A 25,557-nucleotide genomic window follows, 5' to 3' on the forward strand; every position below is an offset into this window, starting at 1 on the left:
CGCGAGAGTTGAGCCTCGGGTGTGAAATGTATGGTTTTCAGGGTTTTTATCGTTAACTTGGTTTCCCTGGGTCTTTTCCCATGTTGTAGTTCTGTGTCTTATTTTGAAAGAAATATTTACATGTTACCATAGTGACCAGAGAGCATTAAGGGGCAGAGAGGAGGATGTTACTGTCAGTGTTGTTGGCGCATTTCAGGAGGACGCTGCTAATAAAGTTACACAGTGAATTCACGTTTATATTATATTTACAAAATAGCACAGTTTTTGTCTCGTTCGTATCATTTTATTTTGTTGTATTTATCCGTGACACAAGGCCAGTGGCTTTGTTCATCTTTTATGTACAGTCTGTTATCGAGGCAAGTTTAAAGCAGGCTGACACACAGCAACCAGCCATTTGTGATGAGGTCTCAAACAGCTGCCTGCTCTGCTCTCACATCAGCACACACGGACATTACACGGACGAGGTATTCGAGAACTGACGCGTTAAAGACCGTTTACCGTCCGCCGAATGAGTTTTTACGTACGCGTCTGCCCGATAACGTCGTGAAAAGTTTAGGGTGCGTATGAAGAAACAGCTTCTCTGCCCTGCTTTCGCAGAGTGGTAGATCCCTTCTGATGCATGATCTACCACTCTGTGGCATGTGGAAAGGGAACCGTTGCTATGGTAACCCAAAGCCTGACTGGAACGAGAGGTGGGGAGGAGAAAGGGTGGGTGCGTGTCAACCCGGGGAGACCACTGCCCACACGCACACATCCATGCAGCGAGTGATCAAGATTACAAAAGAGACTCTGTGCAGGGACTTACTTATAAGGTTATGGAGAGCAGAGCTGGAGATATCAGGGGCAGAGCCACGCTAACAGGAGTCAATAAGATTACTGTGGACACAGGCGGCCAGAGAGAGGCAGCAGAAGCACACTTACAATGACAAAATCCCAAACAAATCACTCATAATGCACGAGTGTGTGTGTGTGTGTGTGAGGCAACATGAACCAAATATACAAGATTGCTTTCCACATGGGGGGGGCGACTTGTATGTTTTAATGAGCTTGTGGTTCTCAAGGCAAATTAAATTTCTGCTCATAACATTGATCATAAATTTACTGTATGGGCTGAGATTTAACCCCCCTCCTCCCAAAAATGCTTCAGCTGCAGTATATTGATGGCTTGATGTTCACAGTCACACCTTAACAAATGTTTCTGCGGCAGACAAAAGCAAACAGCAGGTCATCGTTTGCGAAACACAAACTGACCCCAGAGATGAAAATGACAGCTGTTCCAGTGAACTGGGATGGCTGTGGTGAGCAGCCAGCCTTGAATAATGAGAGCTTTTGGATCAGATGTACGCTCTTCTCTTCAAAGTGTATAATCTGTGTAGAAACTATATATAGATTCACATAAATTACAATTAAAGCTTAAAACCTGTTTAGATCTTCCTTCTGCTCTGCCACAGTCCAGTCTGAGTAGGAAACCAGAGACAAGACTTTGGCCTCGGTGGAAAATCTGAAATGGCTTAAGAAACAAATTATCGTGTGGAACTTTTTAATGTTTGTCTTAAATCTGAAATGTTTTTCTAGTTGAGGCATTGTTGTAAACTAGAAAACACGCTGAATACTAAAAAGCTTCTCTTTTGTTTTTTACATTATTTCTCCAGCATCTTGATTGCAGGTTAGCTGTAAAAGTTTACTTTTTCTACCTTAGTTTACAATCTCTTTCATAATTACAAATTAAAGCCATATGTTGAAATTTCACAGACCTGAGTTACTGTGTGATTTGTTGGGGAAGATCTTTTTATTGCTGTATTACTGAAAGTTAGATGACTGTTTTTAAACAGCACTTTTAATCACTTTTCCTATTTCTTTATTGTTTTTATCAGCTGGTTCTTATATAGCATTTTTCTACACTAGCTGATCACTCAGAGCGCTTTATACAACATGCTTCAATCACCCAAGCACTATTTTTTATCCTTAAGTGATTTAACCTTAGCACACACTCACACACTGATGGATGCATCGGAGAGAAACTTGGGGTTAGCAACTTGCCCGAGGATATTTGGCATGCAGATTGGAGCAGCCATGCACTGAACCACCAACCTTCTGATTAGTAGCTGCTCTACCGCCTGAGTATTTTTGACCCAGTGCTGTATTTACATTTATTCTTTCAATGATTACTTTGGTTATATTTGCTATCTCTTTTATCTATTTTCCATGATTTGTGGTTAGCTCGGTGTTGTTTTTCTTCATAGTTTTGTATATAATAATAATTTTTGGAGCAGCTGGAAAACACTTTGCATAAACGCCTGTTCTACACACATAAAAGTGACTTTATTTGAAAGACTGAAGCTTCTTAAATGTTATCAACTGTCTGTACTTTAAATATGAAGCTACAGCTAGCAGCCAGTTAGCTTGGTGTAGCGTAAAGAGAGGAAAGAAAAGCTAACAGTCAGGGTGGTTCTCTTTAAAGTTAATACAAACTGTCTGCCGCCAGACAGCAACTTTTAGGAAATCAAAAACAAATATATATCATATTTTTTGTTGTTTAAGTGTTTCTATCTTATGCTAATTTAAGCTAACTAGCTGCACTGCAGCTCTATATTTACCGTACAATCACGAGAATAATATCAATCTTCTCACGTAACTCTCAGCAAAAAGGAGCAGCTAAGCTAATTTCCATACATTAGCTGCACACACACTATATTAAAATAAGAAGGTAAAAGGTTGGACTTTTTTCTGCCTGCTGTTAGATTGGCTCAGGTTTGTAAGCCGTAACCTTCGGCTGTCACTACAGATTTTCAGGCCCAAGTTGTTCCGGAGCCAGTCCATTTCCACGACTGTGTGTTTCAGGTTGTTGTCTGTGTCTGAGCCCAGTCGTGTGGGTTTCTTTCTCCACTGACCTCTCTGTATTCTGCACCAGTCACATCATGCTTCAATGTGGTGACCACATTAGCAGGTGATTAGCAGCACCTGTCTTTTGCCAGTAGAAAAGCTTGGCTTTCCAGACATGAGAATTCAATCTTTGTCTCATTAGTCTGCAGAAAGTATCGTTTGGTAAACTCCAGGTGGGCTTGCCATATGCCTGTTTTTTCAGCGGAGTAAAATGGCACTTAGGCAGAGTGCCGCAGAGTTGTCCTTCTGGTGGGTTCTTTAGTTTCTTTGAAAATTGGTTTGCGTGACCACTGGCTACACTTCCTCCTCCCTGACCAAGGCTTTTCTTGCCTAGACCAGATGGACGACTGTTGGAAGACAAACTTCTTCCACAACAATAGAGCTCACTGCCCAACGCAGTCGGATGTCGCAGGTCTGCCGAGGGTTCTTTGAGCTTCTTACTCTCACATTAACACTGATCTGTTGAGCTACTAGTTCACCTTCAAGTTTAATGCTAATGATGGAAGTCTTTTAGGCCATTTTTCATGTGATCAAGTAGTTAAAAGTTACTTGAAAAAGTCATGATAACTATTCTATTCATGTCTGACACAAAGAAATGGGAGTGGAAGTCTTGTTGCCTACATAACCACTGAATGTATTTGCCACACAGCCGTTAATCAGTAAAAGACTTTCTTCACTGAATAAAGTTTGAAGCTAATAAAATATAAAGTCAGTGAATATCTTTATTTAACCTTTATTTATACACAAAGTCTCATTTACAAGAGAGACCTGTTCAGGCTTTTGCACTGGAGGTTCAGATGAAACAGGAAACAAAGACAGTGAAATTAATTAATGACTGTTTCATAAAACACTGAATCATTTTTATCTGCAGCTTTAATTTCAAAATACTAACCCGCTTTGGTAAATGTTGTTTTCTGACATTTGAGACGAACCAATAAAAAAGATCTGCAGATAAATTAGTAACGTAAAAAGATGTGAATTTGTCCCATTTTTCACCCTCAAAAAATAGATTTACTTGGTTATTTTAACACTTGGGTTTGAAACAGATGTGCCTTTCAGATTTTCACATCTGCGGTTTCCCCCTTTGAGTTCCAGCGGCTGCTGTATCAGGCAGGCTGGATTTGGCCGTGCCCAGCGGTCGTTGGTAATTGAATGATTTGCAGCGGCCTTAACTCATTTATGACGCTTTCCTGCTCAATTTAACCTTGCCTCGCTCATCAATATTGCTCCGTTGGCCTCCTCGAATGGACAGTGGATGCTCATCGAGCTGCTCCCGGGTCTTATCGAGGTCGGATCTGAGAGTTTGTTTTTTCAGGAGCTTCTTCTGTTAGTGTTTTTTTTTAAATCCCTCCGCTCGACACTGAAACTGATTCGTGTCTTGCGTGTAACTGATGATCCACCTGCTCTCTCTTTCAGTTCCTCGAGGTGTGATCCAAAATGGCGCCCGTGTCAGGAGCCAGGCCCTCTTCCCTGTTATCAGACCCTTACCTGTAAGCCCTGTGGGGAGCAGAACCTCGGCCATAAGGTGGGTAAACTTTGCTCCTGCTGCCTTCAAACGTATAATTAGCGCCAGCGGGGGCTGCACAGACGCATTCCCTCACCCACAGACACGCCTACACCTACATGCAGTGGCACAAAGCTCGGGGAGCTCCCAAATTTTCCACTGATAGTTTACATAATTACATCTTTATTGTGCTCGAAAGTCAGAGGCGTTCACACGCTTCCCGCGTGCACGACGTTTCATCCAGGTGTGTTTTTGTAATGGTCTCTTGCAGACACACAAACACAAACAGGTTTATTAGAGGGAGAGGCCTCATGATTCAAAGAACATTGGGAGCATGCATGGACATGCACATCCATCACAGGAGCACGAGAGTATGATGGCCTGCACCGCATAATGAATTAAACATACCCGAAAGGCTCACTAAAGGTTTGCAGTGAATATTTGATCACTGTAAGGGAGTGCATGTTTTTCTTATGAGATATTAATATGCTCACGCTCTCATTCTGGCGGGGGGGTGGTATGTCCGGGGGGACAGGGCACGCTGCTGAAGCTACTTTTTGATTTATGGGTTGTCAGGATCACCCCCCACCCCACCCCGTCCTTTGACGCTTTACAGCGAAAAGTGTCTCCCGACTAATAGAGCAAAATGCGCGTCGCAGTGTAACGAGGGCGAACAGTCAAACAGCCTCGCCGCAGAATCGTCACCGTCGAGGCGCTCTGACTTTAGAGTTTGCAAGGTTCTTTATGTGCTGAGCAACCTTCGAGACAATGGGTGCTGCTAAAAATGCACTGTCGTTGGGGTGGGGGTGTGGGTGGGGGGGCGCAAAGGTGGCAATCTGAAAATGAGGCAGCTGAAAAGGAGTCTTTTTGAAATATGGGGTTTTATCTGACCTCAGAAATATGAGGCCCGAGGGAGCCATTTGAGGGTGATAGATTATAACCTGAACTTCTTTTTTTCTTCTAGTAAAGCGGAGAAGCTTGAGTGTCAGTGGAGTGAAGCAGGTACAGGCAGGCAGCCCACCTGGCTGGCAGTGTGACAGCAGGAGTAACGTTGTTCTCTCCCGTCTGTGTCCTCGATCCATACAGATCATCCCTGGGCGATTATCTAAGCCGAGGACAGGACAGCCCATCCCGCTACTCTCCTCCGCCCTGCGGCGAGGACCTCCAGGACGACCACACTTACAGCACCGCCAAATCCCCCAGCAGGCTGTGCTCCTCCCAGGTCACCGCCCCTTCCTCCCCCGTGGACGACGACGACATTATCGCCGTGGAAATCCAATCAGACGTCAAACCCGAGCCCCGGGAGATCCCGCTGGACTCTCACGTCACCACTGCCGCCACCACCACTACCTACATTTCCCAGCAGCCCCTGCGCGGACAGAGACGTAGTTTGGGGGGAGCCGGGACTCTGGCTGGGAGCAGTTTGCCCTGGACCAAAAGCCGAGCGAGAGGCATTAGTGACACGCTGCCGCTGAAGAAGCGGCGCGCGGCGACGGTGGAGAAGCCGCCGGAGAGCGACGACGAGGAGATGAAAGAGGCGGCGGGATCGCTGCTCCACCTGGCGGGGGTTAGAGCCTGTCTCAACAACATCACAAACCGCACCGCCAAGGGCCAGAAGGAGCAGAAAGAGGCCCTGAGAAACTAAGACACACACACACACACACACACACACACACACACATAGAACAAAGCATAGACACGCACACAGACGGCTTATAGCTCCAAGCACACACACACACACAGACAGATTTACACATACACACACGACTAGGTCAACAGGTAACATTACTACAGCATTAGTCTCAACGGACACTTGTCATCTCCCTCTATCTATCTGCAGGGCATTAGGTGAATCCTACTTATTTGTGGCAATATCAAAAATCTATGTTTTCCTACATGTTCAGCAACACTAAACATCGATGGGTATTTCTCATATGTCTTTGTTGGTTTTTTTGTTGTTTAAAAAGGGGATGAAAGCCATAAAAAAAGGAAAAAACAAAAGCACGTTTTGTCACTAATTTGGACGAGCGCGACAAAACCGAGTCACGTTGCCGGGAGGGGGAGGGCGGGAGCTGATGATGGCTGTTTGTCTTACCTGTTTGTTTCTATGTGAATCTGTAGCAATCTTGCAGTGATAGCCGGCGAAGGCGGCGGCGCCGCTCGACCAGACTCGGGTCGGCCGCCCGCCGGCATCACTCTCCTACATCCACGAGCACAAATGTGAGACTGTGCCAAAGATAAGCGACCAGGTTGCTTCATGTAGCCGATACGACAGCTGACAAGAAAAAAAACAAACACACAAAAAAAAGTTCAAAGATGGCATAGTAGAGCTAACGAGAGAGAGAGCGAGTGACCTTAAGTGTGGAAATAAATGTAAAACCCAATGTGATATATATTCATGCACTTATTTTACGCCACTTATAATAAAAAGCATCATGGGTAAAGACATGGTTTATTTCAAGAGCACTCATAGTATTTAAGAATAAATATATTAAAATTTAAAAAAAAAAAGGTCATGTTTTATCACCATAGAGACGGATAGTGTGCCGGGTCTGAGGCAATATCTCCTTCATTTTGTTGTTGTTGTTGCATAATGTAAAACCTCCTCCCTCCACCCCCTTGTACTTCTCTCCATTAGACGACGTAGACACCTGGTATAGATATCATAGCTGCCAGTAGCTACCACCACTCTTCCTCTTCATTTGACAAAGAACTATATACATGAACTGTGGGTTTAGGTTTCTGTTTGTGTCTGTTTACCCTCACTCTACCCTCATAAAGATATAAGCAATTTGCCCCTGCGCGGGCAACTCTGTAAAAAGGTTAGAAAATATTTTATTTTTTTCCTTTTTCTTAATTGAAGCAATTTGACCTGCAGGACTTTCTCAGTTATATTGCATGGGTGCTTGTAAATAAGATAAAAAGCAAATCTTTTTTATTCAAAGATCATGTAAGATAAACGATGTATTTAGCATGAAGCATGACTTATTTTCATATAAATCTTGATCCTAGAGGAAAGAAAAAAAAAGTTTTGCCGCCAATTCTTATACCCGTGATTATATTGGAGATTTTTCTTTTTTTTAATTTCTTCTCCTTCTTTTTCTGAGCGGGCTTTCAAAGACACGTCTTCAGGGAGGAAACGTGGGAGATCACTCTGCAATTAGAGGCCCAAAGGACGCCACCTCTGGGCCTCGGGTTCAGGCTTATAACGTAGGCCAGCTGAAACACCTCTTGGGGGGCTGGGCTTACGACTTCTTCTTCTTCTTCTGCCTGTACAGTGATTTCTTTTATTTTTTAAAAAAATTTAATTTAATTTTTTTAGGTGTTCAATGTTAAACCCCGGTGTTATTCCAGAACATGTCAGTGGAGTGTGTGCGTTTGTGTGCCCAGGAACACACACCCTTTAACATCGTGCCTGCCTGCCTGCCCTCAGTACCTCTGTTGTCACGACAGAACCTGTCTTTATTTATAACAGTATTGTTTTTACTTTTACTTCAGTGTGTAAATGTACGCGTGTCCTTCCTCTCCATCGGCATTGTTCGGTGTAAATGTTTGAAATCGGAAAGGGGCGCGGGAGACTTTGTAGATGCCCTCATATCTCCAAAAGAAAAGAAAAAAAGACGACATGGGAAGGGGAAGTTTCTTTTATTCTCTGATTTACAGACAGTATTTTTAACCCGAGGTGCATCATGGCTAAAACGGGAATGCGCGCACAAGTATTATCCGACCCTCGTCTGCGTATAAAATAAAGCCGCTTTGTAGGTGAAAACGTAGGCTGGGCTTTGGCTGTAGCAGCAGAGCCAGACGGGGGAGAGGTGGGGTGGGGGTTTGTTTGAGCTGAAGAGACGTTGAACGATCGTCAGCGAGCCAAGCGGGAGGAAAACAAATGCATGCCCCCATCCACCGGTACAGTCTTTCGCCACCTGTAGCATGCATCACTGGCTTTGCATTTTGTGTGGTACCCATAAAGAGAAAAAAGAAAAAAAGGGGTGGGTGGGTAAAGGAGACACTGTTAGTGTTGTCGTTGTGTGCCATCTGTCTGTCGTCTGATGTGTGTCTGAGTGCTCCCGGGTCAAGCACTCTGCTGTATTCGATGTACCAATCCACCGCTGTGGTGACTAGTAACCGCGTTGAGTTGGCAAGAGGCATGTCGAGGGGGTAGAACGTGTGGCTTTAGCAGCGCACGTTTGTTTTTTGGAGTTTTTCTGCCTCTGGCTCACTCTGTGACATGCAGGAAAGAAGATCTGTTCACCTGTGAGTCCTGGTAAAACACATGAACTGTACCTGGACGTATTAAAGCAAAGTGCATCCACTTCACTGCCTGAAAAGCCCCCGAACAGCAAAGTGTTTTCTTTCAAACCTGCCAAACGTACCACAAAAAGCTCCTAGAAGAATAGTTGCCATTATTATTATTTTTTTATTATTTGTTGACGTTTTTACGCGCCTTTTAAATTTCTTTTTGTTTCTCTCTCTCTGACAGACTTATCTATAATACTGCCATTATTTTATTTTTTCTGTGACTGTCTGAGCTGAATATTGGAAAGCCATAGGTTAGAGATGTCAAAATGCAAAACTGTTATTGATCTGTGCGATGTGATGCAGAGTACACCCAGGTGTTGTTTTCTTGTTTTGTTTTGTTTTTTTCTTCTTCTTCTTTTTTGTTTTTTTTTTCTTTTTCAGTAAATGTTCAATTTTCTCCTTATTGTGCAAATCATATTGCCAAAGAATGATTTCAAGACCTATTTCATCACTACATGTAAATATCAACGTTGTCCAATACCGTGGCAAAAAATATATAAATGTTGTTTTATTTTGTTTTCCATTTTCTGAGAAACTACAATGATGTTTATGTGATGTATTGTCTTCCAGTTGGTTGCAATAATAAAAAAAATACGAGTTGCAGAAGATACGCTTGGCTGTTGTTCTTCAGTGGATATCATTCAAGGCAAAAGACAAAAGGATAGTTACAGTCGTTAGGAGATGTGGAGCATAGGTCAGCACGAGCCCACGTCAACTCAAATGGCACCACTGTTACTCATCCGGTGGGCAAATCTCACACAGTACTGTGGGACATAAAGTATCAGGCAACCCTAATTTCTTCATATTTCGATAAGGCAATGTGAAATAGGTTCAGCGATTTATGTGCAAACATACCTGGAAAAAACAGAGTTTGCATAATTCTAAGGAGCTCAAAAGTCAATATTTGGTATGACCACCTTTATTTATGGGCCACCAAACTTTGGAAAAGTATAATATATATGTAAGAATCCATCCAAATCATTGAACTCGGGTGTTCCAATCACTTCAGTGGTCACATGTGTATAAAATTAAGCATCCAGGCATGCAGACTGCTTCTGCAAACATTTGTGAAGAAATGAGTCGCTCACTGAGCTCCAGCATGGTACTGTGATAGGATGCCACCTGTCCAACAAGTTCAGTCATGAATAAAGTGTTCTCTCTACTAAATACACCACAGTCAGCTATTCATCTATTAATGGTATTATAACAAAATGGAAGTGATTGGGAATGCTCAGTTACATTCCCAATCACTTTGCCTACCACTGGCCTACCGCTTTGTAACTGAGTTACAAAGTGGTAGGCCAGTGGTGGAAAGCAGGCTGCCACTGGACTCGTGTTCTCTGGAGAGCACTATTTCTTTGTAGTAGAAGAGTCCAGGTGCTGAGCTGGCCTGTCAACAGAGGTGAAAACTTCTGCCCCATCAAGAAACGAAAAATGCAACAAAGAAGACCCAGGACTGTTGAGAAGCTAGAATCCTGTATCAGAAAGGAATGGCACAACATTCCTCTCCAAGTCCAGCAGCTGGTCTCAGTTCCCAGATGTTTACAGACTGTTGTTAAAGAAGAGGGGATAAACATGGCTCTGTCCCAACTTTTTAGACATATTATGTCATTAATTCAAAATGACCTTTTTTTCTTAAAACGACAAATTTTCTCAGGTTTTGATACATGATATTCTGTGTTCTATTGTAATAAAATATGGGTTTATTAGATTTGCATTTACATAAAATGTATTTACATTTTATACAGTATCTCAATTTTTTTAATTGGGTTTGACCTTTTAAGATAAGATAAGAAGAACTTTATGTATCCTGAGGGAAATTCTTTTGTCATAAACATGCTCAACGCAACAAGAGGGAAAAAGAGTGCAGATAAAATAAAATAACATAACTATCAGTAAAAGTAATTATGACAAGTGACATAATGTTAGTGGAATGAATAAAGAGAGTAGCGACATATGATAGGGGGGTGAAACAAACATTCAGTTTACTGCACTGGCAGTGTGTCCGCCTTCCACGTGGCATCACATGGTGGATCAACATCTGATAGTACTGTGTTCATAATCCCATCAGCTCTGACAAGGTTCCCAACTCTTCTGCCTGAAATGCAGCCCAAACCAGGACTGAGCCTCCACCCTGTTTTACAAATGGCTGCAGACACTCACCGTCGGACCTTCTTGACAGCCAACCCTCCACTGAGATCATTTCTGATGAGACTTTATTAAACATGGACAGAGGCGTCTCTCAGGTCCTGTGTCAGATCTTTGCTGGATTTCTTAATGACATGACTTTCAGATAATGTTCATCTTAGGCCTGTCACTCCTTTTGTCCTCCACTTGTCCAGTTTCCTCACATTTCTAAGGATACACTGTACAAAGAGGCCAAAATTCCAGCTAATTCCAGCTAATAGCTCTTCGGGAATAACAAGCTGTGCTATCTTGGGCATTTTTTGTAAGACTTTGACTAATTAAACGTTTTTACAACAAGCTGCTAATAGCAAAGTACCTAAACATACTACTAAAAATAGGTTCCTTGCTAAGGTGTCTGTTTTAGGCACAACACTGGTTAATTTCTTCAGTTGGGTGCCTTTTGTTATGCTTGAATAATGCATAGGTCAGTGTTAAACAGCTCCTCTGAAAATGGTCAGGTACAAGGACTGGACTGGAAATGACTGAAAAAGCAAAGGAAAACTTTGAAATCCCACTTTGAGCCCACCTTGAATTTCTCTTAAAAATTCAAAAAAAAAATCTGCCTCCTTGGAAGCAAAATAAAATAATATAGAAATTAAGTGTCTCAAGACTTTTGCACACTGCAAGCCAATTTGCAACCCACCTCCACCACACATAAACTGCTGTAAATCAACCATTCTGACTGAGTTTTGTTAAGAACATATTTACTGGAAGCTGATCAGAGTACTAAACAATTAGCTGTTTTCATCTCAGCGCTTCAAGTGAAATGTAGTAAAGGATGTCAGCCTTTGTCATCCACCTCCTCAGCACCACACACAAACCCCCACTTACTAGTAAAGTGCTAGCTTTGTGATACTAGAGACTCTAATTTGCTCTCAAGACTGACCCCAATCATTAACCTCACATATTCCCATCAACAAGGGTCTTATCATAACCAAGCCTTTCCCACCAGTTAATTATTCATTTGCTTCCTCTAATCATTTAAGTTCAATACTTCTGATTAAAGTCCTGCTCCCCCTCCCTAAGGGAAAGAAGTAAAAGAGTTAAGTGTACCAAAGAGTGCCTCCGTGTCTTATCAATCTGAGTGGTGCCATTTTGGAGCCGTGTGGCAGTGGAAGCCCATTCATAATTGAAGCAGAGACCGGCTTAATCTTGAGCCAGTGCCTCCCTGTGCAGCACGCTCCCACCACAACACAACTGGAGCTAGCAGCTCCTCTGTTGCTATGCAACTACAGCAAAGAAGAAGAGGGGGGTGAGAAAAGAAAAGTGTGCATTCTCTGGATCTTTAGAGGGCATCTTACTACTCAGTTACAGAGAGTGAGACTCAAAGGTAGCGACGACATTTCATGGATAACGTGGCTTCACGTCTGATCAAATCTCACATTTAGAAGCACAGATTAAACAAAGTCTTTTTCCTATCATGTCACTTCTTTCCTCTTTTTCCCTCCCCAACTGTTCTCCACTGGAAAAGGTTTAAAGTGAATCCAACAGCACATCCTTGTCAGGGGCGGACAGGCCTTTAATTTCATCTCAGTGAACTAAATGAAATGAATTCAGGTGGTGTAATATGCCATTTCAGAAGAGCCACACTGAACCGCTGAGTGGATTGATGCACGCGGAGAGCTGTGTGCTCCCCGGTCTATATCATCCATATCCTCAGAATGACCAGCGAGGCAAGTTTCCATGGAGACAGAAGTGGAGGTAACGTTCTCTTGTCAGCTCTCATTTGTTGCAAAGCTTTATTGTTTTTTGTGGGGGGTAAATTTCCCCCTTGGTAGTCAGGGCAAGTCTGTTTCAGAGCAAGCAAACAAGACCAGTGGATGTTGCTCATCCAAAAATTCACTTAAATCTGCTTTTATTGAATAACGTGGAAAACAGTTGCGTGCTTTACAAAGTGGATTGTGTGAGTGTGTGTGAGTGTGTTTGTGTGTGAGTGTTGAAATGTGAAAGAGAGAGCCTGTTTTCCTGGTGCGTGGTGTGATCGCCCTCTTGTGGTGGCACAATGTTACTACATAAAGCACACTGGCCCCACAGAGAAGCATTACAGGTGCAGTTACGGAGCTGGTAAAGGTCAGACTTGTTTAAGTGGCACCTGTGTCGTATTAAAGTATTAAAGTGTGCACCAGCAGTGAAAGAAGCATACGGATCCTCTGCTTAGGTAAAAGTAGTGTTGAGCTAACACAAGGTCCAACTATTAAGTGCAAAAGTCAATTAAACTGTTGGTGTTGTTACAAGTGAATACATTAAAAAATTATTAGCACTATTTCTTAAATAGCCTTTATGCATTATATGTGATAAGAATATCATGTTTTCCTTATTAATAATGGTTAAATCTATAAACATGTTGGCACTGACAACCGTATAGTGACAATAAAGGCATTCTATTCTATTCTATATGTATATTTTTTAAAATATTACATTTAAACTGCAACACCCAACCTTGGCCATTAGACAAAAGTATTTCTCCAGACATGTTGAATAAAACAGTTAACGTTAAAGGAGACATACTATTTCCTGATATTTATTATTATTGTTGACCTTTACCAGTGGCTCAAGAGTTGGGAGCTCGCTTTGTAATCGGAAGGTTGCCCCGGCTTGGACAGTCTCGGTCGTTGTGTCCTTGGGCAAGACACTTCACCCATTGCCTACTGGTGGTGGTCCGGCAGCCTCGCCTCTGTCAGTGTGCCCCAGGGTGGCTGTGGCTACAATGTAGCTTGCCATCACCAGTGTGTGAATGGGTGGATGACTGGATGTGTAAAGCGCTTTGGGGTCCTTAGGGACTAGTAATACAGGCCATTTACCATTTAGTGCAGCTTTACATGAGTCGTAGATTAAAAATAATCTGTATTTATCCTATAGTGGTCTTTGGTTTATTCACTTTCTAAGATGAGCTGCTTTAGGTTCTGATTGGCAGCCCCTCAGAAACCCCTGAGAAAACCTGTCTAAAGCCACCCCAAGGCCTGAGCTTTTAGCTCATGATTTGTACATATGCTGAAGGCATTATTTGAAAGTTTGCCCATATTTAATATGAGCATCCACCACTGCAGCATACAGTTCTAGTATATGATGGAAAACAGGAAAAACAATAGAATGCCTATTGTATGTATAGGCAAAAAAAGAAAGAAAAAATGAAATAAGTTCATTTAAAATGATTCACCTATATGCTAATAAACTTTTATTAGCATTTTAAGTAATCAGCAACTTTTATCTCATTAATTTCTCTATTTTTAATTCATCATATGGTTTCTAATATTTACAGTTTCCCTGACTCAATAAACAAGATCACAGAGAATTAAGCTAATGCGATCAGAGGATTCAGTTCCGTTTTCTAAAAAAAAAGAAAAAAAGCATTATTAAACTACATTTCCCATGAGCGGCTCTATTGATTGGTCGTCATACTCCGCACGAAATCTCGCGCTATGTGCGACCTGACCCTGCCCTATGTCTCGCGCACTCGCAGCTTCTTCGCTCAGTATATAAAGCAGGACAACGACGGAAGGAGGACGGCTGGGGAGTCGCAGCCCGGGATTGTAAATAAGACCGCCTAAACTGTGTTTTATTTACAAAAGTGATGCCGGCTGTTTTAAAATATCTTTCCCAGTTGTTTTAAATCGTTTTTCGTAATTTTTGGCTCTATTCCTCGCCTATTTCCGTGTGGTTTTTACACTACGCGTATAATGGCGAGCTCGGCTAACTCGAACCCAGTGGTAAGGATCAATCTCTAAGGATTGTCAGCGGGGGAAAATGGGGGTAAAGTTATTGGAAAGCTGTCGACGAGCTGGTTTTATGTATTACAGTAAAATGAGTCTGCTTTAACAAACACTTCACTGTTATATCTATTAAAGGGAATACTTAAGTTTCAGTCAAACGGCCATTATAATCAGTTTTCGAAACTAGGTAGTTCTTTCATTTGAAACCATCTCGGAGGAGGAATGGCTTACTTTAGAGAGGCAGTGTTTGAGTAAAAATAAGAACACGTGTAGAAACTGAGGTTTAGCGATGAACATGTAATTCTAGTTTGGTGGTTTTTCGGCAGGTTGAAGCCTTCATTAGTTGGAAGGTTAGTTTACGTGATCACAGTAATGTCTAATAGCGTGTATGGCTAAATTCATTTTTGGTGGACGCTTGAGCTGCCAGTTTAGTTTAAAATGCTTGTTTGTTCGTAGAAGGAAGAAATTGTCAATTTAAGTTTTTATTATTGGATAGCTTATGAAATACAGATGTACGCAAAGCACATTGTCATCATCCACGGCGAGAGAATTGAGCGTTTAATATATATAGTTTATATATATTAAAGCCTCAGTAGAAAGTCGTCAACTGCCTCATCATTGTCCACCATTCCACGACCAGAAGGCAGGGTAGCCGTCCCAAACCACTTCTTTAACCCATACCATATCAAATTTGTCCTTGCTACCTGCCAGCAGAGCCAAAAAATATTTAGCCAAAGCTGAGCACTGATAAGATAAGACACCGAAAATGTCCTTCACATTCCGCCACACACTATTTAAAAGAAAAAGGCTGTCGAGCGCGCACTCTGCGGCTCCGTAAAATGGCTTCCTCGTCTCCCTTCTCTCTCTCGGTTCTGGCCCTCCTCCTTTCCGCTGCCTGGTTTTTATACAGCCATATTGGCTCTCTAATATAGACTGCCCGGGATGGGAAGGTGCTACTCGACGCTACGTCACCGGCTCTACATATAAACAGCAGACTGAGCTTTAAATAGTGAGGAGCAGACAGGCCGAGGGAGAGGGAAGGAGAGACCGAGGTCTGCGCTGCGGACATCGGGGCAGCGCAGTGCGGTGGCCCGCGTGTGTGTCGCTTTGTTTCAGCCTCATGTCACTCCGCTGAGACGGGACCGTAGGGCCCTGGCGGAGCTCTGAACGTTATGCGTTTGCTTTTTCCGCCGCGCGCGCAGTTCAGACCCCGGGGACATGATGTTTACCTTAGTAGTAGTAACATAAAGAGCTAGTTTATATGGGTTAGCATAACAAGCCACGTAGTGCCGTGCACACGCTGCAGCCCGAACCCCCACACATGATACTCAAGTGGGGGCAGTTTTAGAGTTTAGCTGACCGCGTGCAACAGCTATTACCGTGTTATACCAATTAAAGCCAGTGTGGTAAGGCGTAAATAAATATGATAATTATAACACCATCAGCTGTATACTTGTGTGCTTGCTAAATACACTGTTGAGGGCTAATTTTGATATAACACCCAAGCTCATAATGATCAATACTGACTGTACCAGACATGTTGTTCATGTTTTACTGGAAAAGGCAAAAGTGTCTATAATATAAACAGCATACTGTAAAAGTTTCTTTCCTCTTTTCTTCTTCTTTTTCTTCCTCCCAGCCTAAATTATACAAGACTGTGATTGACGATGTGATCAATGAGGTGCGAGAGCTGTTCCTGGATGAGGGAGTAGATGAGCAAGTTCTTCTGGAGCTGAAAACGGTAACCGTCCTTACCAGTGTTGCACCTGTATACAGCAACTGCAGGGGAAATGCTGCCTACTGCAGAGGTGTGCGCTCTTTGTAGTAAAGTGTCGGGCTCCTCCAAACCGGAGCGCTTTGGAATGACTGCTGACCACTTCCTAGTTTGGAAGCTGCTGTAGTTGTTGTCTGGATGGACAGAAAACAAACTTCTGGAAACTTTCTGATTAAGTCACAAAAATGGCATCCATGTTTTGTCCCCCGGTTACCATGGTTTCCTTTGATGGATGGTGCTCTCAGTGCCACTGATGTGTTGCAGAAGTTGCTTTGCAGCGACTTCTGTATGAGTTTTCTGGTGCAATCACCACCTTATATTCGAGTGTTACTTTCAGTAGGGCTGTTATAACACAGACGTATGCCTGTGATTTGCAGAGAAGGTGGTGTCTGAATATCACTGAAATGACAACACAACCAGTGTGTACACTGCATGATATGCTCAATTCAAGAGGAGGCTATGGCACATAAGCCTACCTAGGCAACGAGATTGACACAAATAAGCAAAAATTCAATCTTCGCTTCATGGTTTCTTTGACCTCTTTTCACTTTGAGTTTGTGACCCATTAGTTAATATTGATCTCTGGCTCTCTTTTACCTGGTTCCCTCCCTGAGCCTGGTTCTATTGGAGCTTTCTTCCTGTTAAAAGGGAGATTTTCCTTCCCACTGTTGCCAAACACTTGCTCATAGTGACTCGTCTAATTGTTAGGTTTTCTCTGTATTATTGTACCTTACAATATGAAGCACCTTGAAGGTGACTGTTGTTGTGACTATATAAATAAAGCAGAATTAATTTGAACTATCGGCATGTCTGGTCAGTGTGATGCGTTTACAGGTGTGTCGATAATGACAGAATCTGTGTTAAACATTTACCTGGATGGAGATTTTCATTTGAAAACATGTTAGCATGGATTTAAATGGAGTCTTTGGCAGCTTTCTAACACATGTCTTTGTGCTGCCTCTGTTTGTTTCTACAGCTATGGGAGAACAAGCTGTTGCAGTCCAAGGCAGTGGAGGGCTTCCACACTGACGAGCAGACAGCCCTGCAGGCCGCACAGCAGCAGCAACAACAAGTTCAGCAGGTCCAACAAGTCCAGCAGGTGACCCAGCCAGCTCAGACCCAGCAAGTCATCCTGCCGCCCCAGCAACAGCAAGGTTAGCCAGCAGTGGCACACAGTGGTAAAAACAAGTGCAAAAACCCGTGAATGCCTTTTTGGGCACTAAAAATGTCGCCTGCAGCTTTGAGTTATTTGCTGAACTGGCACAGGAAACAATGAATGCTTACTGATCGTGTGCATTGTTTGTACACTTTTTGAATAATATGAGGAATTTTAGTGTTTCTTGGTATGACCTGAAATGTTTGTCTCCGCAGCTCCCCAGCAGCAAGTCATTGTTCAGGAATCTAAGCTTATACAACACATGGGTGGAACGGGGATGGTGAGTGGATCATGTGCACCAAAAAAAAATGAAACTGTTGTTCGGGGAGGCAAATAAAAAGTAGCAAATGTATCTATTAACATACATAGGCGATGAGAAAGCCATATGTGTGATGAACAGAACAAATTTTACATTTTTAACAAATTCAGACATATTTTCTTTGAGTAGATGTGAGAAAGAAGAGAGGGTAGCATCTTTGTGGGTCTCTGCAGGCTTTTTCCTAAGTCCAGAATGATTGATCAAGTGGCACACGGATGGGGCAACTGGACTTGGAAGAGATTAACGGACTATTTTAATAGCCAGGACTGCAGTGGATATAAGCCAGCAGTAATGCATTCTCCTACATGCTACTGCTGTGTCTAATACGCACTGACAAACACACCTTTCCTTCATCGAGTGAAATATGCAGGAAATCTTTTCCACTTTCTTCAACAGCACATGTTTAATGCGGCATCTGTCCATACGAAGCTTTCATCTCTGCTGCTGCTTCTTTCTTTTTTCTGGAAGTGATTTTTGTATAATCCTCAAACGGCTCTTTAAAGCTTCACTTGCCAATTTTTAATCGTTTTCCAGTGGCTTTGTAGATGCAGCGAGAGAGTACAAACATGCTGCTTTTATCATGTCAGTCAATGCAATCTGAAGTTCTTTAAATTGTAAAGAAGTTCAAAAACATTAAGTACTTAACATTAAAGTCTTTCATTCTTGAACCCTGAAATCCTCTGCTTCTGTATTATTTTGCATGCTTGTCACTGCTTTACATGTGTTCTTCTTTCCTCCTCTAGAGTGCAGCAGCTACCGCAGCAACCCTGGCTTTGCCCACAGCCGTCACCCAATACCAACAGCTCATCACCAGCCAAGGTAAAACATGTTTATTTGCATTAACTTGCAAAGAAATGCTCCTGTCTCTCCGAACTATCTTCATGTGTATTTACACAATGTGCACCCACACGCTTTGTTTTGACGTCTCAGGCCAGATCCTGCAGGTAGTCCGTGCTCCCAACGGGGCTCAGTATATCATCCAGCCCCAGCAGCAGATCCTCCTGCAGCAGCAGATGCAGCCTGGTGGCGTGCAGGCACCGGTAATACAGCAGGTAAGAACCATCACGCAGAGGGGCAGGGCTGCATATGACAGAAGGAAATGTGTGTGAAAATTAAAACCAAATGGGAGAGGTGGGGAAACAAAGTCGTGGTGTGTCTGGTTTATTTGCGTAATCAGTTCACGGTCTGTTTGTGACGAGTAGGTTAAATAAGGCTACATATCTGTGGGCCCTGTGGCTCTGACACAGTGGAAGAATCAATTCTTGGAAAAATAACCTCGAAATATGTAAGAAGTGCCATGAAAAACATGAAATGATTCTGGGAAATCAGGAGGATGCTGATTGCTCAGAGCTTACCACTTTCCCCAAAAGAAATAGATCCATGACTCCACTACTTGTGACTTTTCCTAAATAAAAACACAGATTCCCCACATCAGATCAAAATTAGCCAGATTTCATTCATTCAGTTTAAATTGAGTGTTGTGCATATTCAGGTGGAGATTTTGTTTTAAAATAGAGTTTACATGTCATGTTTGGGTTTTTTCCTTCTCTAATACCTGTTTAGGTTCTGGCTCCTCTGCCGGGAGGCCTTTCCCAGCAAGCAGGAGTCATCATACAGCCACAGCAGATTGTTTTAACCCCAGGAAACAAAGTCCAAGGCAATACACAGGTCAGAACGTCAATTTCTCCTCGACTCATTTCATTCCATTTATATGGAAGTAGTTTATGCTCTATAGTAGTGTTTCCTCCATTTCTGTTCTCTTTGTTATTTAGAGAAATTAGAGTCTGTTTAATGTTTTAGAGGAGCGTCTGGGAAACCTTTGTTATTAATAATAACACCTGCACTGTGAAAGCATCGCGCATCAGTCAGTGTCACAGATCACATTAGCCGATTACACTGACAAACCAGCATTTCCACTCAGATGTGGTTTTGGTGTGAGTAACTATAGAAAGAAAGATTTGGTTAGCTGGCCACTGTAATTGTGCTACACTGCAAAAATCTGCAACGTTAGCTTTTAAATCAACTTGAAGCCATATGAGCCCTTAGTTTGGATACAATTATCCACTCGAGGTAATGTTTTGCTACATGAGATGGCTCGCTCTTCCTCCTTGTTAACAGGCTAACATTAGCTCAGAGCAGAGTTCTTCCCTCCATGAATTCGGTTCTTTAATGACTTTTTTCTTTCAGCTGTTGGCCACCATTAGCTTACATGCTAACACAGACAAATATCTTCATACCCAACATGGCGACTAGCTGGCTAACCTTATCTGTGCTACAAAAATGCTCTGTGAAGTCGCATCATTTTTGCTGTCCTGTCCTTATTTTGGCTTTGAGCTGGAGTCTGTTGTGTAAAGAGCTGGTTATTTTGTCCCACATGAAAGCAAGACTAACATCATATGGGCGTATGTGTTTTTAAACTGTGAGTTTCTTTCTACCGTCAGGTGATGCAAGCAGCAGCCATGGCACCACAGCCCAGTCAGGCAGCAACAGCAGCTCAGGTCCAGCAGGTTCAGCAGGCCCAAGGAGCAACTGCAGCACAAGCCTCAGCACAGCCTCAGGCCCAACAGCAGCAACAGGCTCAGCCCCAGGCCCAGGCCCAGCCTCAGGCACAGCAGCCTCCCATGATGCTGCAGGTGGACGGAACCGGAGACACATCTTCAGAAGAGGACGAGGATGAGGAGGAGTACGACGAAGATGACGATGAGGAGAAAGACAAGGATGGAGCAGAGGATGGGCAGGTTGAAGAGGTGAGCAGGAAGTAAGAGTGTTCAAAAACGGACACATTAAAGTAGCAGTGGGCAAGATTTTTATGGTCATGTATTATGAAGTAAGAGAGCCGTAGACTTGTAGCACTGAGGTCCAATTTTCTGCCCGTCTTCAGAGGAGCTCTGTTGTTTTTGACATCATCTGCGTTTAAATTGGTTACCTGTATGTCACCTGTGTGCCAAACTTTCATGCTATAATTGAATCTGCAGCTGAACGTGAACTGAAACAGGAGCAGCACAGTGCTTTTGTTTTCCAGAGTAGCTAGCAGCAGCTTTCCACAGGTAGCTGTTGGATTGGAGTGGCCAGAAGAAAACCTGTTGTCATATTTGGGGCAACGAAACAGAAACACCATCAGTTTGTGGCAATTGTCTTTTGTTTCTCACCCTGAAAGAGTCACGGTGATGCTGCTTCAGGGTTAGACTACAAAAACATCATTTCTGCAGCACTTTGTTACCCTGATACATCCAAGTTGCTTTTTAAGGGATCTGATCAGCGCCCCGGCTGAACAGAGGTGTGGGGAATGAAAAAGCTGCTTATTGACTACAAAGGTTGCTCTGTAGTTTGTGTGGCTTTTCTGCAGAAGATTTTATAACACAGCAGGTTATATGGTCAGGCATTGTTTGGTATCGGGCAATAAGGAGAACGGGTTTAAAATCAAACTATTACTCGTTGCAATCTAGATTTGTGCTTTTACTGTTTAAATAAAGAAAATCCTGAATCCTAAACCACATTCCTGAGCAGCGAACATTTGTGATGAATCTGATTGGTTTGGTTTCCTACTCAGGAGCCGCTGAACAGTGGAGACGACGTCAGCGACGAAGAGGACCAGGAGCTGTTTGAAACGGACAACGTAGTGGTGTGCCAGTACGACAAGGTGGGAACTGATGTATTCTGAAAGGCTGCAGTGTGTTCAAACCTGCCTGTGTATAAATATGCGAGCGCCTCTTTTGTACTTTGATGACATCTCTTGATATAGATCCTCCTGCGCTGGGGCCCGTTGGCTTTTTTGCATATCCGACTCGTTTAGTTTCACATCAGCATCCAGACAAAGACGTTAACACTGAGATTTGCAGAAGCAGTGAAAACAAAGAGATTATAAAATAACAGCGCAGAGCAGTTTTACTGTGTTAGTGTGATTGGTACTCGGCATCGCTGTCAGCCTTTGTTTGCGAGTATCATTCAGGGCGCTGAAAAGGCTGCTGGAGATTGAAGGACGAGGCTTAAACAGTTTTTCACGGCGGCCTCCTCGTTTTTGGGGAAAAATGTCAGAAATCGTTAGAGGTATTTCACATTCGCTTGTTGTGAGTCTTCACTGTTTGCCTTTGATTCTCATCACAAAGCATCAAGTTGTTACGTTATTTGATGCTAACTCAGTGGAGAAAGGCTCCAGCAGCGGTTAATACCACAGTAAGTTTGTCCGGCCTCGGCGTGCAGAGGCTAAAGACATCAGACTGCGTCCACTGTAAGCTGAAACAGTGTCCATCTGTCCTTGACGCCTACAACACTCATTTCCTTCTCTTTACTCTGCAGATTCACAGAAGTAAGAACAAATGGAAATTCCACCTGAAGGATGGGATCATGAATCTGAACGGGAGAGACTACGTCTTCTCCAAAGCCATCGGGGATGCCGAGTGGTGAAGCAGAAAAAGGAACGGGAGAAAGCAACAGGAGCGGGATCTCTGTAACTCCTTCTATCCAGTTAACAGACACTTTAGCATCCTTCCACATCCTGTGACTGGATTCATTCAGGAAACTGTTTCTGAGACTCCGAGAACTCTTGAGACAAACCCAAAGGACTGTGAGGTACTGTAAAACCCGGGTGTAGTCAGAAAACACTCGACTAGCCTTGCGGGATGAGAAACCAACAGAGGAAGGGAAAAGCCCCGTGAGCCGAGCGCCGTTTCTCTTTATTTCTTCTTCCAGGCTTCGCTGCCTTTTTTTCCCGAGAGAATTCACCTAACTTTGGAAAGAAAGCATCTCACCATCATACAGGTGTAGAGGACCAGGGTGACCTCGGCTTTCCTGCCACACAAGGTCAGAGGTCATTCGTTATAACCCCATAGATGAGAAACACCTTTGCAATGCACTGTAGTCGGTTGACTGGATTGACTCGTGTCTACATTTGTGTCCAAACTTAGTGCCACCAGTCGAGATCGCTGCCTTTAGAACGACCAGAATCACCTGTTTTTGGCTTCTTCTTTTTTTTAAATCCTAATTCTGTCTGAATTCACGTTTATGAAAAAGGTGCTCCAGAGTGTTTTTATGTAGGTGACCTGTTCTTTAAACTTTGTTTTAAATGCGTTTAATGAAGGAGTTAAAAAAGAAGGTAAAATAACGTAACCTTACAATAACTCATTTTTTTAATGATTTTTTTTTTTTATCTTCTGCGCAGCACTTAACTCTGAAACCCCCCACAGCACCTCCCCACTGGCTTCTCTGGAGCTTCATTCCATCTTTACCGTTAAGAAAAAATAAAGAAAAAAGCGCGAGACACTGAATTCATTTAAGGATTGTACAAAGGTGTCTCAGTTTGTCCTGTTGGTGGATCTCCTTTGCTTTTATTTTTAGTTCTCTGCAGCCGTCGGAAATTTTGCACTGTCGGTTTATCAGTGTGTTGTGAAGTCAGTCAGTCCACTTAATCAATAGCCGCAGAGACGTGTGTGTGAGAGAGCGAGAGGGACTGTACAGACGCGTGGTGAATGCTGCTCTGTGTGTGTGTGTGTGTGTGTGTGTGTGTGTGTGTGTGTGTTGTCGTCGCTGGTTTGCTCTGAAAAGGTTTCAGTTTGTTTCTCTCACACCTCACAGTCTGGAAATGTCACAGAGCAGTGAGGTTGGTGTCTGTCCTTTTTTTCCTATTTATTTCTGAAAGTTCATAAATTGTTCTTTTTTTCTTCTTTTTTTTAGGTTGGAAAGCCGCACCAAACTGTGCTCTTATAATCTAACAAGTGTTCCTTTTTTCTTTTCTTTTCTCCTTTCTTCTTATGTCAGCCTGATAAAAGCTACACGGCGCTGTTTTCCAAACCATTTCGTCCACCATATGTTCTCCTCTGCTTTCGTTTTATTCATGACTTTTAAAATGAGGATATTTTCTATCCAAGTGAGTTTAACTCGAGGGGGTGGGGTGGGGGGGTTGTGTGTGTCTCTGCAGTTTGTTTTTAGTGCCCCTGTTGCAGCAGTTTGAAATAAAGTATATATGTGTTTTGACTGTTGTGTCGACGTGGTGGTTGGTTGGCTCCATAGTTGTTGTTTTTTAGCTGCACAAAGAAAACCCTGTTACGGGACCTGAAGGAGAAAAAAGAACATTTTTCACACGATTTAGTTGAATTATATGAAATTTTTACATAAAAGGCCAAAGGAAGACTTTCCACACATTAAAAAAACAACAACAAAAAATGGCCCCCAGTAGATTTATTTCCTTTTCTCTGTTCTTCATTTCAATATCTAGATGTCGTGCGTGCCTTTTTGAACTTTAGTTCAGTTTTTGTTTTTTTGGGGGGGGGGGTCACAGATGCTAGACTGAGAAGGATGTCTTATTAAAATGTGCTCTATAACCATTTGTCGTGTGTGTGTGTGTGTGTTCTGCTCTCATGATTAATGAACTGTACTGTTGGTATTCGTGTAATTTTCCTAAATCAAGTTTGGAATCAAACTCAAGGTTGTGCTTTGAATACATAAAGTTGTTTTTTGCAACAAAAAAAAGAAAATTAAAATTTAATTTTTGCATTATTTTTGTGGCCTAAATCAGTGTCACTCTCACCCCCTCTGTTTCTTCCTACCTTCCTTCTATGATACCTGGTCAGCTCTTTGGTTCTGCGCCACTAAAAGCAAATTTTAAAATTTATCCGTTACTTGTGGGAGCATCTTGAACACTAAACTATTTATTTCAGTTACTTTTAAACTATTTTTCTCACATTTTTAATCCTGTTGAGACTTTCTATAGTTTTTAACTACTGCTACTACTAGATGTGGCTCGGGCGGTAGAGCAGGTGGTCTAATAATCAGAAGGTCAGTGGCTCCTTCGGTTTACCAGCTGGAGGGCTTCCTGGCCAAGATCATTAGAAAGTGTTTAAATATGTGTGTATAAAAGTTGCGCTTCACCGATTCACCGTCTCCATTTCCGATTTGTGTCACACTTCTTCTAGGGGACTAGTTGGTGAGTGCAGACCAGGTGTCTTCCATGCACGGAGGGACCGGGGCAATCAAAGGTTTTTGAGTCGGTACTGTTTACTCTTTTGTAAAAAGTTTCACTTTACGTGAGTGAACTTCAGTTTTCTGTGAGCGTCAACACACATTTTTCCCGGTGGTTGCCAGGGGGTCGTGAATCTCTTGCAAGATGGCAGTCGGTTTCATCGTAACCGCCTTCAACCTCTAGCAACTACTAGGATACATCTTATCCTCGCAAACAGTGGTTGCCAGGTGGTCATGGACTGGTCTTTAGTAGAACTACAACCGCTACAGTGTTACACATTTGAAATGGTGGAAAAGTTAGCAGTCACATGACTGCAAGACCTTAACAAATACCAGTCCCCTTCCCCATTTAGTGAGCCAACTGTTTCATGAGTTTATTACTTATGTGTTTCATTATTCTTTAATGAAAATTCTAAAGGCATTCATAGTTTTTTAATGTTTTTGGTTGTTTTTTTTCTCTGACATTTCAATTTTAAATCTCAGTTTCCAAGACACTCAAACCAGGGGTCCTGTCTGCTAGCTAGCAATGACGACGGCGAGTTTTGTAGCATGGCTGAAGCTGGTACTGTAAATATATATGAGGTACACTGTTCTGTGTAGAGAGTGAGTCACATTTTACACATTGGGAATCAAGGCAGTTGAATCCATTGAAACTTTGAGTGACAAAGATGACAACAAGGACAAATTTCTTTTAAGGGGAGCCTCGGACAAACACCAGAAGCCAAGCAATTTGTTTCTTCTTTTCTTTCTGTGGTTTTAGTTAAGTTGGCC

General features: G+C 42.7%; 2 protein-coding genes across 2 annotated transcripts in view; both read left to right on the plus strand.

Annotated features, from left to right (window-relative positions):
• The window catches only part of ches1 (checkpoint suppressor 1), a 63,823-nt gene extending 54,536 nt beyond the window's left edge, over positions 1 to 9,287 (plus strand). Inside the window, exons 5-6 of the mRNA XM_031733873.2 lie at positions 4,300 to 4,408; positions 5,474 to 9,287. Of these exons, the coding sequence (XP_031589733.1) occupies positions 4,300 to 4,408; positions 5,474 to 6,032 (668 nt within the window). The 3' untranslated portion in view covers positions 6,033 to 9,287. The remainder of the gene's footprint in view (positions 1 to 4,299; positions 4,409 to 5,473) is intronic.
• Positions 9,288 to 14,357: 5,070 nt separating this feature from the next.
• Positions 14,358 to 24,154, plus strand: gtf2a1 (general transcription factor IIA, 1). Its single transcript, XM_031733872.2, has 10 exons — positions 14,358 to 14,580; positions 16,223 to 16,324; positions 17,334 to 17,511; positions 17,729 to 17,793; positions 18,576 to 18,651; positions 18,763 to 18,884; positions 19,396 to 19,500; positions 20,274 to 20,579; positions 21,383 to 21,472; positions 22,129 to 24,154. The coding sequence occupies exons 1-10, from the start codon at positions 14,551 to 14,553 to the stop codon at positions 22,234 to 22,236; spliced, it is 1,182 nt and encodes a 393-aa protein (XP_031589732.1). The 5' UTR covers positions 14,358 to 14,550; the 3' UTR covers positions 22,237 to 24,154.
• The last annotated feature ends 1,403 nt before the right edge of the window (positions 24,155 to 25,557 follow it).

The sequence above is a fragment of the Oreochromis aureus genome, linkage group 15 (assembly GCF_013358895.1).
Source record: "Oreochromis aureus strain Israel breed Guangdong linkage group 15, ZZ_aureus, whole genome shotgun sequence".
Taxonomy (NCBI): domain Eukaryota; kingdom Metazoa; phylum Chordata; class Actinopteri; order Cichliformes; family Cichlidae; genus Oreochromis; species Oreochromis aureus.

Bases quoted from the DNA above. Each gene is read 5' to 3' on its own strand.
- gtf2a1 (XM_031733872.2), top strand. From the start codon at position 14,551: ATGGCGAGCTCGGCTAACTCGAACCCAGTG. The intron at 17,512-17,728 runs GTTAGCCAGCAG...TTGTCTCCGCAG, and splicing joins GCCGCCCCAGCAACAGCAAG to CTCCCCAGCAGCAAGTCATT. The intron at 18,652-18,762 runs GTAAAACATGTT...TTGACGTCTCAG, and splicing joins ACAGCTCATCACCAGCCAAG to GCCAGATCCTGCAGGTAGTC.